Consider the following 13,192-nt stretch of genomic DNA (forward strand, 5'->3'; position numbering starts at 1 on the left):
AGGAAAATACAAATTACTTCTAAATTTATCATTTTATTTCACTAATTTTTTTATTGGAAATTGTCAAGTTTGGTTCTTATCTATAAGACTTCTGTTATTTGTTTTAAAATGCTGTAATTCAGTGAAGTTGTTTTAATTATTGTTCTATAATTTTCTTTATTTTAAGAGTTTAATTTCTGTTTTATTTTCTCATTTTAGAAAGAAGAGAGGTGTCGCTGCGTAAACTCGATAAGCATTTGGGTGATTCCTCTCATGCTCAAGGAAGTGTAATAGCCACCCGTTCAGGTCGACTTCTTCATAAATATCGTGTATCAGCAACAACTGCAATGGCACGCAAAAAATCTAGAGTTGCGAAACTTTCATCAATGAGACCCAAACAAAAATTATCTAGAATATTACAGAGGTATGAATTTCTTCATCAAATTTCATTTTGTAGTGTTGCAAAGGTGTCCTTTAATTTTAATGTGGAGAAACAAATCAATACATATTTAACAGAAGGTACCATTTTTGTATCCATTAAAAGTAAACAAAATTCTTAATTACTTATGTCCTTAAGGGTGTATTGTTAGCCAAGAAGTCCTAAGTTACCTATGAGGGGTCCTGAATTTTATGACCCCAATCACTCCTTATGAGTTATGATTATTCTGAAGTATTGGTGATATCTCCTGTCATTTACACACACACTGTTGGTAGAATTTGTTATTGTTCCATCACTATGCAAACCCTTGCTGTTTATACTTTCGGTGAAGCTTGAACACGAGCCATAAGACTTGTAGCGATAGGTAACCACCCCCAACTGCTAGTTAGCAGAAGGGGTGGGGATAGTTGGCTTTCCCGCTTACTCACACACCTGAGCTGAGCACCCACTTTGCTTTTGGCTCAGGTAAAGAGAATTGCCGCCCCTCTCCTTTGCACCTTACCAGCCATTTGACTTGCTTTTTCTTAAACTTATATTTTTTCTCATAAGAAAACATTCTTGTAATGTTTTTATATATAAGCTTTTCTTTACAGTGAATGTTGCTGTTTGTGTGACAGTGTAGTGTGGCAGGTTCTCATGGGGGAACAACCATCTCTAACAATCTTCCTCCCCCTTGGACGCTGGATAACCTGTAAGCTGGTGGTCTTCCGAGTGATTTGGCCGCCTCTGCAAGGGAATCGTCATTGTGTTGATCCTCCTCCTCTGTTTGGATCTTAATGTCGCTCTCTCCCTGCGAGTTCTTAGAGGAAGACCGCTTGCGGCCTACGTAGAGCTTGTCTTCGGTCTTCCTCTTCCTGCTCTGTCAACGCTGCTTCCCTCGTTACTGTCGGCTTTCAATTGGGGAACCCCTTTCCTGCCAGAGTGTTGAGTGGTTCTCCCAAATAGTTTGTTTTGTCAGCTGAATTAATTTTTTTTTTTTTTTATGGTGTCGCTCTCCTCTTAACAATGACAGCCAATGAAGGGTGTATGCTGTCCTTAGTATGTTTCTGTTCCCCCAGGGGACTCCTTTCTCGTCCGCAGGTTAGGTTTCCGAGGGAGTTTTTCTTTCATGATTTTTATATTTCCTTAGCTAGTGATGCCTTAGTTCTTCGTTCGGCTAATACAGCAGACATAGAAGAGCAGAGCCGTTCATTCCTGTGGAATCTGCTGTCCCTGCACTATCACAGTCCTGTTCTACTGCACCTGTGGCAGCCCCTGAGCAGCATACTGACTACGACTTTTCCCTTTTGAGGATGCAGTCCCTGCCGAAAGTGGTACAGTCTCTGCAACACTCTACTTCTACTCCTTTGTCCCTCATGCTCAGGCGTAGGAACGAGGGCAGTGGAAGACTTGGTTCCTTCGGGTGTTTTAGTTGTGGGATCTCTTCGTGGTGAACCCAGAAACTAGCTGCAGCTACATATCACAGGTAGTACCTGATGCTGCGCTGCCTGGAGGTCTGCCTCCAGCGGTTTGACAACTTTCCCTTCTGAGGGAGAGAATCTCCTTAGGTGTTGGGCTGCTCTCCCTTCCGAGGGAGAACTTTTCTCCATCAGCTTCTGTCTAGCAACCCTCCTCCTTGCAGGGAGAATTGCTGACAGCTACATCTCTTCACCCAATGGAGATCAGCACCTGCAATCTCGTCGTCAAAGACTACTCTCTCCCCCGTGCTGAGCTGAATCTTCCGTAGGGGGTAGAGCAAAGTCCGAGGCAAGTCTCTCCTGCTAGTGGTCATCTCTCTCGTCCGCAAATGAGACTCCCCACAGAGACTCATATCCAGAGATCTTCCAGAGACCAAAGTTTTTCTCCTTTGACTCAGTCAGAACAGGTTCCTTCTCCGCAGGAACCACGCAGACGTTCTCCTGGGGTTCGTCAGTCTTCGAAGTTTATTACTCCTCGCCACCCTGGACGTTCTCCTTCCTCCCTGCGGATAGGATATGTCTCTTCAGCCCCGTCAAGGACTGTTGTGCTGTGCCTTCGGGCTCTCAGCACTTGCCATCTGTGCTTGAATCGTCAACTGCTCGTCACTCGTAGTTGGACCATTACCGGTCACCTTGTGACTGTCGCCTGGCTGTTCTTGATCATCACTTGCCACCGCGTGACCTTCACCCTTTGCGAGATCAGCAGCATTAATCTCGCCATAGTCAGACTTGTGCTCGTTACTCTCCAGCTATTTACACTCACCTTCAGGTGAGCTTCTTACTCCAGCTGCAGGGGCAGGAGTACATCGCTTGATCGTCACTCATCACCTCATGACTTTCACTACTCGCCTGTACGATATTGTTATCGCCAGTCTCGCCGTCAGCCCTGACTCATCGTTTGCCAGGTTGCAGTTGCTAGGCATCCTCTAGGCCTTCGCCAACTCCGCGACATTCAACATCACCCTGTCTCCTGTCAGCTCCCCTTCGCCCGTCAACATGTGATCACTCATCAGCTCTCTTATAGGTTTCTGGTTTCCAGCAACCTCAGATAGCTCTTCTGGCTTGAAGGGTAGAATTAATGACAGCCACAGGAGAATCTCAGAAGACTTGACTCTTGGGGTGTGTTTCTTCTACTTCACTCAACAGAGATCTTCTTTGGTAAGGATCGCAGATATCTTCCGGTTGTGATCCTCACTTCAAGTATGCACTCTGCTTCTTAGCAAGACAATCCTGCTTTCTTCGTCCTTGGCTTCTTCGATTGCCTTAGAGTATCGGAGGGATTCTAATCATCCAGTTGACACAGAACTTCGAGGGACCAGCTAACCTTCTGCGAGTGATACTACTCCGGTAGTGCCTACCACGACATGTAGTTGAGGGAGTTCAGTACACTCTAACCCCCTGGAACCTAACCCAGCACTCGCCTTTAAGGAGAGGGGTAAAGCACAAGTAGACACCTTGGTGCTTAATACTTTCTCGCCACTAAGAACTTGTTTTTACACAAGCTCATTGCTATTGGTTTCCCGATGGCATTCATTAGCATGCCAGATCTCGTCAGTACTCTCAAACGTTCATCCCTTACGAACGTTTTCATCAGACCGTGTGTAGGGGACCAGGTCCCCTCTTTTGGTCCCTTGTGGTAAATAGTTACCTCAAAAGTTGACATCTTCATTAATTGGAAGAGCTATGTTAGTTGCGCAGGTGCCCTCGCCTTTTTGCTGCCAGGCCAACCCATACCTGACCTAGGTCTTTACTTTCAATCCTCTGATGATGTCGCCCTAACCCTGCCTGAGTTCGCCTGTCAACGGCAATACCATGTCGAAACACAGTATCTTCCTATTAGGAAGACAAGTAACGTGGGTCCTGGTCAGTACTTGAACAGGTGACCATCTAGAAATGCCACTGTGATTGGTGTTGTAGAAGTGCTTTTTCCCCGGTGGCAGTTGCTCAAGCACAGAGGTGGACTTCTTATCCCTCGCTTCACCAAGAAAAGAGGCCTCTTGGTCGTGGCTAGGAAAGGGATGCTGGGACGTCATCTATGTTCTTATCCAAGAGATTACTAACTGTTTTTTCCTCCATGAGAAGGTTGCCTCGTGACGGGTCCTCTCCTACGAGTTTGGAGTATGCATCTCTTTCCAACAAGGAGAGAGAATCGCAGCTCAGTTACAAGAGAAAACACTTTCTCCCTTCCTACCATCTATGGAAGCGTGAGGTCAATTCTCTTTACTTTTGCATTACGAACATCCAGTCGGATGTCCGTCTCTTGCATTATGTCCTTGGACAGAAAGAAGTGTTTCATCTAGGGGTGTCAGTGCATCTACAGTCAGTTCCTCCTATAAATAGGCTCCAGTTCTGTCCTCTCCTCCTGGAACAAGTTAGCTTATCAAAATGTTCAGCAAGGAGAAGTTGTACGGTCAAACAAGCAGTTAGTCCACAGTACTTCTTGAGTACGTTCGAGCAGTAGTACGCTTACTCCTAGATTCTTGAATGCAGTCATGAAGGAAGTATCCTCAACCATCTAGCAGCTTTTCACGAAAAGGTTTACCCTAGTGTCAACCTTGTTCTTCTGGATCGGCTTTGCTCTCCAAAGACTTCGGTACGACGCACTGATCCTAACAGACCTGGTGGCTGACCTTCTTTACCACCGAGACTTCTCCCCAAGCTTACCAAGATTGGAGGATTGAATTAAATCTCAAAAGATACCCTGGATTCCTTATTTGAAGCAGGTACCCTTGGCTTCTTTTTCGTCCTACAGAAGTTTTTTTCCGTAGATCGACGGGATCCAAGGAGGAGGATGACTGGAGTCTAAACCTTCTATGAGACGCACTTTCAGAATGATTACGTCTCTGAAGTTGCCATTTCACTTGGGTTCATCAAGCCCACAGTGAATTCCTTTGAATCCAACCCTTTCTGGGGTAAGAGCTTGAGTTTCTATGAAACCCGGGCAGGAGACGGACCTGAGAAGTCTGTTTTACAAACTGATATCTCCGCCAAGAAGTTGACCTCCTCTGGTCTTCCCCCGATTGGACGCTCCCTCCAGATGCATCAAAGAAAGGGGGAGTGGACCATACTGTACTATAGTCAGCCCTCCTTTATCGCGAATTCTTTCTTTGCGGTTTTGGTTTTATGCAACTAAGAACAATGCAATACCTATATTAACTAAAGATTTTCATAATTGCAATAAAATTCACGCTGCTCGAAGATTTCAGATAGCCCGCACTCCTTTACACTGGGAGTGCTGCGGCACTACCTATCTCCCCTCCCCACCCACCTGGTCCTAGCTCTCTCTGTACAGTGTATGTCCATTTACTGTGGTGAAAGAATTACAGCTATATTTGAAATAAACTGGATTTAGATTAAACCGGTGGTTCACCTTACTGTATTGAGAGAGAGTGCGTGTGTGTGTTAAGAATATGAAATGGTTTCTTTATTGTACAAACGATAAGACAATTTATCACGATAAAGTATTTGATCACCACGGCCAACATAATCAGCTGATCAGATAGGGCACGACACACACACACACACACACACACACTCTCTCTCTCTCTCTCTCTCTCTCTCTCTCTCTCATATATACATTATATATACAGTATATATATATATATATATATATACAGCTACATTACACAGAATACACACAGTGCAGTCAAATATTTAATGCCGAACATTTTACTGTAGATAGTAGGTAAACAATAAAATATCCTAGGGCAGCTTATGTTTTTAAACCAATTCTGATTCGATCCGCTGTAGGGGTTTGCAGACTGTAGCCAGATGTAGCACGCAGACTACCTAGTGTCCGAATGCCGACCACACTCCAACATTCACTACACAAAAAGATAAAACGATGGAATACTCATAAATCTGGGTAACAGGTTAACAACCAAGGATTAACTGGGCACCGGGCACTACCCCTTGATTTTATACTGGGCAAGGGGGCTCAGCAAGAACCTTACTTCCCCCTTATCTTCCTTTGCCTTAAGCTTGCTGAAAAGCATGTAATATGACCGTTGATTCATTTCTGAGAAGTTAGCAGAAATAATTAATAGCTCTATGTTCTTTAGGTAAGATCGCTTCAAGTGTAAGTAAAGTTTTAAAACATAGGTGAAAGGGAAAAAATTTCTAGGCGGGTAACAGGATACGTTATGGGCGAAAAAAAAATATGATAGAAACAGATTTAATATGAAAGAAAATGAGACAAATAATTAGGTTGACAATAAAATTTTTTGTCAAATTTTAATAATTTATAATGTAAATTTATAATGTAATTTATAATAGTGGGAGGTAAATCAGTTGTTGTTTGCGGATGATACTGTACTGGTTGCAGACACAGAAGAGAAGCTTGACCGACTAGTGACAGAATTTGGAAGGGTGTGTGAGAGAAGGAAGTGGAGAGTTAATGTGGGTAAGAGTAAGGTTATGAGATGTACGAGAAGGGAATGTGGTGCAAGGTTAAATGTCATGTTGAATGGAGAGTTACTTGAGGAGGTGGATCAGTTTAAGTACTTGGGGTCTGTTGTTGCAGCAAATGGTGGAGTGGAAGCAGATGTACGTCAGAGAGTCAATGAAGGTTGCAAAGTGTTGGGGGCAGTTAAGGGAGTAGTAAAAAATAGAGGGTTGGGCATTAATGTAAAGAGAGTTCTATATGAGAAAGTGATTGTACCAACTGTGATGTATGGATCGGAGTTGTGGGGAATGAAAGTGATGGAGAGACAGAAATTGAATGTGTTTGAGATGAAGTGTCTAAGGAGTATGGCTGGTGTATCTCGAGTAGATAGGGTTAGGAACGAAGTGGTGAGGGTGAGAACGGGTGTAAGAAATGAGTTAGCGGCTAGAGTGGATATGAATGTGTTGAGGTGGCTTGGCCATGTTGAGAGAATGGAAAATGGCTGTATGCTAAAGAAGGTGATGAATGCAAGAGTTGATGGGAGAAGTACAAGAGGAAGGCCAAGGTTTGGGTGGATGGATGGTGTGAAGAAAGCTCTGGGTGATAGGATGATAGATGTGATAGAGGCAAGAGAGCGTGCTAGAAATAGGAATGAATAGCGAGCGATTGTGACGCAGTTCCGGTAGGCCCTGCTGCTTCCTCCGGTGCCTTAGATGACAGCGGAGGTAGCAGCAGTAGGGGATTCAGCATTATGAAGCTTCATCTGTGGTGGATAATGTGGGAGGTTGGGCTGAGTCCCTGGTTAGGCTGGAGGAACGTAGAGAGTAGAGGTCCCCTTTTTGTTTTGTTTCATTGTTGATGTCGGCTACCCCCCAAAATTGGGGGAAGTGCCTTTGATATATGTATGTATGTATAATGTAAAGTAAAACTTGTATCCCTTTACACTTCAGCCTCACAATAACAAGATTAAAAAAATGATTTGAATAACCAAAAAAAAAAAACAAGAACTATTCACTTGTTGGACAAATATGTGTTCCATATACAAGTATAAACAAAGGCACACCTAACCGTGTATCTATTTGGGCTGAATTCAAATATACTTTGAATTAGCTTGCATCAGGATCAAAGGGATTATTACTCAAGGCTGCACTTTGGACCGGACTCTACATTCTCACTTCTACATCAGAAAGACAAAAATAGTAATAAAAAAAAGCTTACAATCCTCAGTGTTACACCCAGAGGGGACGGCTAAATAGCCTATCGAATAACGTATAGTAACTTTCTGAAATTATGTTACAATCATTTTCAAAGTTTCCAGCTGGTGGCACAAGAAATCGTCAAGCTTAATGGAGAACCCCATCACATTACAGTTCAAAATCCACACAGTGAGTGAACAGAGTCTGGCAAAAAAAATCTCTGAAGATATATTCAACCATGGGGTTTTCTTCCACTAAAGTGTCCACTGCACTAATACCCTAAGAATTACTCACGTTAGAAAACTAGAAACTTTGTGTTCATCAGCTTAAGTCTATATCACTTTCAAAAGCAGAGGAGAGTCCAAATCACTCTCGCCGCCTATCTTTGACAGGTTCTCCCTAGTTCATCAAGTCAGATAATTAACCCAGGTACCTGCTTTTGACAGTCTTTGCCAGGCTGACCAGCGATGTAAACAGGTGCAGGATTATGCAATGTTACTTCTATTCTAGTACCTCTGCTTGTCTCCTTATGGGGGCCAGGGTCTTGCTGTCATTACCTGTTAAAAGAAACAATAACAGATCAAGTCATTGTTTGGGGCAGCCATATGGGGGTTAATGAAAATACTGAAACATAAATGAAATTGACAATTTGTTAGGTATTTTTTTTCTAACATCAAAAACAATGATTTTCTCACACAAACTATAATTCATTGTACCGTTTCTGAGTAATAGTGTACAATGCTGAAATATTTGTTCGTAAATTACTGCTCTATTATTATTATTCGCCTTTAAGCTACAACCCTAGTTGGAAAAGCAGGATGCTATAAGCCCAGGGCTCCATCAGGGAAAACTGCCCAGTGAGGCAAGGAAACAAGGAAAAATAAAAATATTTTAAACAGTAACATTAAAATATTTCCTTTATAAACTATAAAAACTTTAACAAGACAAGAAGAAGAAAAATAAGATAGAATAGTGTGCTTTAATGTACCCTCAAGCAAGAGAACTCTAACCCAAGACAGTGGAAGACCATGGTATAGAGGCTATGGCACTACCCAAGACTAGAGAACAATTGTTTGATTTTGGAGTATCCTTCTCCGAGAAGAGCTGCTTACCATAGCTAGAGACTTCTACCCTTACCAGGAGGAAAGTGGCCACTGAAAAATGTACTGTTGGGTAAAGGATGCTGTGAAAATTTTATTTAGAATGTGAAATGGATTACTTTACTGTTCACATGAAAAGACACACACACTCTCTCTCTCTCTCCTCTCTCTCTCTCTCTCTCTCTCTCTCTCTCTGTATTATAGTACACAAAATACACACGGCGCTGTCAAATATATAATGCGGAACAATTTACTGTAAATTTTAGGTAAAGTAAACAATAAAATAACCTACTGTAACTTACGTTTTTAAATCACTTCTGATGTGATCCATTACTGATGTTATAATGTACAATACTGGAAAATTCGTTTGTAAGTTAGTACGGTAATGTACTGCTAGTTGAAGTATATAGTACAATATAGTGAATAAATATGATTTATAGTTTGAAATGATTTACTTTACTGTACACAAGAATAGACTATTTATCACAAAGAAAACATTGTGTACTCGTACATCTACATGCTCTCTCTCTCTCTCTCTCTCTCTCTCTCTCTCTCTCTCTCTCTCTCATCTACATTACATAAGGCAGTAAAATATATAATACTGCATTGTACTGTAAATTTAGATAGAAAACTTACCTTTTTAAATCATTTTCATGTGTTAACGAAGTTAGCCGACACTAGAATAATTTGCTGTTATTGGATGACTCGTTTAATAAATTTTTCCAATTATTAAACAATTTATTTGATATACACATGCAATATTTGCCTGTTTATCACTGCCATCTGATTTTTTGATAATGGTTACTTTCATTTCCAATGAAATGACTTACCATTTCTTCACGCTACTAGCACTATTGCCACTAATCTTGTGCTTCATTCCACTACCAGTAGCAATCTGCTTATCAGCCCTGGTTAAGGGGGCCCGCTGGCTATTGCTGATTTTTAATGACAGGACTTTGACATTCATACCACTTAATAAGGTGACTTAGGACATCTCCAAACTGCATAGGATTTTTGCCTCTGACCTTCAGTTTTGCGACGCCAGGGCGATTCATCCCAAAAATTAGTGTTTTTCAAATTCTATCTCATCCCTTGTTAATAATTACTAAGATCTGGGATCACTACCCAATATAGACCTGATATAGACCTCCAATAATATGAAGAGTTTTATTTCTTAAAGTAATTTTTTTAGCCAGATATGAATTTTTTCATTATGGTAAAGAAATAAACCCTAAAAATCACGGATAAAATAAGAAAAAAATATGAAACAAAAATTGAATAAAAGTGCTTTATTTCATTGTTTTATAATATATTTCTAAGTTATATACCAAATTTCAATGCTATATCTTTAAAACTAAGGAAAACTATTTGATTTGAAGGTCAATAAGTATAGTTTGGAGATACGGCGTCCAAAGTTTTTCCTTGTATTTTTACAAAGGACAATATTAATATTTCATGATTATTTATGTCCTTTTTTGGGTATTAATAAAGAAAACAAAATTATTTATCATAATTTAATCATAAATGAAGATCCTTTTGCTCAATATCTTGCTTCTTTTGGCTCCTGTGAGGCAGGGCGGTCGCTCCTCTATCTGCAACAATGTCTCTCTATCTGCACTACCAATATTACTCTCTGCTGAACTCTTAATAGAGTCAATTTTCTTCTTCCTTACGTTAGCAAGATGTTGAAATTGTCTTTTCCCTCTTTGAAATGATAAAATTCTTGCCGAAAACGAGAAAAACAAACTTATAAATGAGTGAATGTCAGAGAGTGTTCAAAGTTTTTCTTTGTATTTTTACAAAGACAATATTAAATGCTGATAATCATGAATTTTAAGTCCCTTTTGGATATTGATAAATAAGAGCAAAGTTATTTTTCATAATTTAGTCATAGACGAAGATCTTTTTGCTCAATACCTTTCTTCTTTTGCTCGTTTGAGGCAAGGCCAGCGCTTCTCCATCCTCACAAATATCTCTCTCTCTCCCAATAGAGAAAATTTTCTTTTTCTTTATGTTAGCAAGATATTGAAATTGTCTTTTCCTGTTTGAAATGATGAAATTCTTGCCGAAGATGAGAAAAACAAATGTAAAAATGAGTGAATGTCAGAAGTCAAACTCAGGCATGTACTCTCTCTGAGGTTTGTGGTATGAATGAAGGGCGAATGGTGTAATTTACGGTGTGCGACTCATGAAAGTTATACAGATGCCATTGTTAACAGTTTATTTTACATTGAATTTAAGCTTATTAAAGTAAACTTTCGGTAAAAAAGTTGGTGGTGCTATAGGCCCCTTGCCTCTCAACTCCCACGTCCATCGCCATAGAAGGCAGTGTGGTGTTCAGTAATAAACTTCAAGAAAGTTTTATTAAAATGAACGATTTTCAAAATAAGATATTTTTCAATACCTACATGAATTTCCTTAAATCTCTCAGTCTCTGTCCCACTCATAGTGATTCTTTGGCTTCTTTCCATAATACAATAGCTATTACTCAGAAGAATCTATAATGGCAGAAGATTCTATAATGGCAAGCGACTTGGGGGGAAACATGTTTAGTGACATTTACACACCATTCCATTATTTTCTTTAAGATTTCATTTTGCAGTATACTTCCAGTGGAAACATGGTTATTACAGTATTTTTTCTAAATCTCTTTTAATATATTATTTTTTTATCACAACAGTTTTTCATTAATAAAAATGAATGGTAATTAGCTTCAGGGAAGTATTGGAATGATTTTTTATTTTCAAAATTAAGTTATATTTTTATCCATAAACATTATTGTAGTAAGATTACAGTATTCATTTATGTTTTGGTAATGTTGAATTTCTTCTGAAGAATGCATTGTTTTATTATTGTGATTGATATAGTAACTATCGTGCAACTTCATTTTCAGGTTAGGTGGCACGTCGACACATTCTGATACTAAGCTCCATAGAATAACCAGAAGCCAAGTTGAAGCCAGGGATTCCAGTTCAGAGAAGCTCAGTGAAGAAACACAGACAGTTGGAACAGAAAAAACAGACATTGTGGTAGAAGGATCTAAAGAATCTAGAAAAGAAAAAGAAAACCCAAAAGTAACTAGATCACTCAGGTTACTTAGGCAACGTCCTGATGGAAAGAAGGTTTATGTCAAGAAAGTCGTTAAAGTTAACAACAAAGGTATAGTAAAGTTTGTCATACAGTACAATTATTTTTTTTTCAAAATATGTGTATGTCAAGTCATAAACTTCAGTCACCCTCCTTATTCAGGGCGGATAGGTAACACTGTGCAAAGATCGAGAATCCGCGAATACTTGCTGCCCCATGGTGGGTCAACTCATAACTTAGCAACTCACTGACCATTACTTACCTGAGATTGACAAATACACTAGTTAACCACTGTACTGAACTACTTTGTCTTCATGTGCTTTCTATAATGGTATGTTAGTTCTTACTATTTTTCTGATGTAATTGCACATTTCAACACAACTTCAGTACAAGGTAAGAGGACTTAAAAACCAAAAGTCATCACCAGAATTCATAAAACTATTCAACTCCATACCATGATTTGTACAAGTTTCAACAAAACACTTGTTTGTATCTAAAAACAATTATAGTGTAAAGTAAAACAAAATTGTTAATAGTTGATGGTTGAAATGCAACCAAAATTAAAAATAAAAGTGTAAAAATACTGTAAATACACTATTAGGATTTTTTTCATTGAATGTATGAATATTTACCCTACCACAAGTGAAAAAATAAGATACAAAATGATGAAAACATCACTAAATCAATCTCTCTCTCTCTCTCTCTCTCTCTCTCTCTCTCTCTCTCTCTCTCTCTCTCTCTCTCTCTTATATACATATAAAAAGATTATTAGTCAAAATTAGAGCACTAGGCATTACTGACGAGCCAGCTAAGTTTATCAAAGGCTGGTTAACAACAGAAAGCAGAGAGTTGTAATCAATGGAGAAGATTCAGAGTCGGCAGATGTTGCAAGCGGAGTACCACAAGGATCTGTCCGTGGTCCATTGCTGCTATTTCTGATCTACATTAACAACATATATTTAGGATTAACTAGTAGAATAGCCAAAATTGCCAATGAAATTAAATTAGGCATAAATGCTGCAAACTCAGAAGACTGAGAAGCCTTAAGAGAGGATCTAATTAAGCTAGGAGCATGGTCCAGAAAATATCAAATGCCTTTTAATTGTGGAAAATGCAGTCATGCACTTAGGTTATAGTAACTCACAATCAGGTTACTCTGTGCTAGGTATTGAAATAGAAAGTGTGGACCAGGAAGAAGATCTCGGTGATATTATTAGCTAGAATTTTATGTTCACCAAACAGCATAAAATCTCAAAAGAAAGAACAGAAACTAAAAGGTTACACAAAGAGACCATTCTAATACAGGAACAAAGACACTGTACTACACCTGTACACATCACTAGTAAGATGTCATCTAGAATATGGAGTCCAATTCTGAAGGATATAGACAGATTGGAAGCAGGGCCACCAAACTAATTCCAACTCTAAGGCAATTCAGCTTCATCCTTCAAATTGCCCGACTTCTAGGTCTTCAGACCCTAACACAAAGTGTCTAAGCCTCCCTTTCCGGCTAGAGATCAGAAGAGTTCCAAGCCCTTCAGAGGAGAGAG

The 13,192-nt window shown here is 39.7% G+C and overlaps 1 protein-coding gene across 1 annotated transcript in view; it reads left to right on the plus strand.

The window, feature by feature from the left end:
- Positions 1-13,192, plus strand: part of Jarid2 (Jumonji, AT rich interactive domain 2) — a 336,896-nt gene that overhangs the window by 92,836 nt on the left and 230,868 nt on the right. Inside the window, exons 6-7 of the mRNA XM_068388399.1 lie at positions 199-403; positions 11,449-11,714. Coding sequence (XP_068244500.1) covers positions 199-403; positions 11,449-11,714 — 471 coding nt within the window. The remainder of the gene's footprint in view (positions 1-198; positions 404-11,448; positions 11,715-13,192) is intronic.

The sequence above is a fragment of the Palaemon carinicauda genome, chromosome 15, assembly GCF_036898095.1.
Source record: "Palaemon carinicauda isolate YSFRI2023 chromosome 15, ASM3689809v2, whole genome shotgun sequence".
NCBI classification, from domain to species: domain Eukaryota; kingdom Metazoa; phylum Arthropoda; class Malacostraca; order Decapoda; family Palaemonidae; genus Palaemon; species Palaemon carinicauda.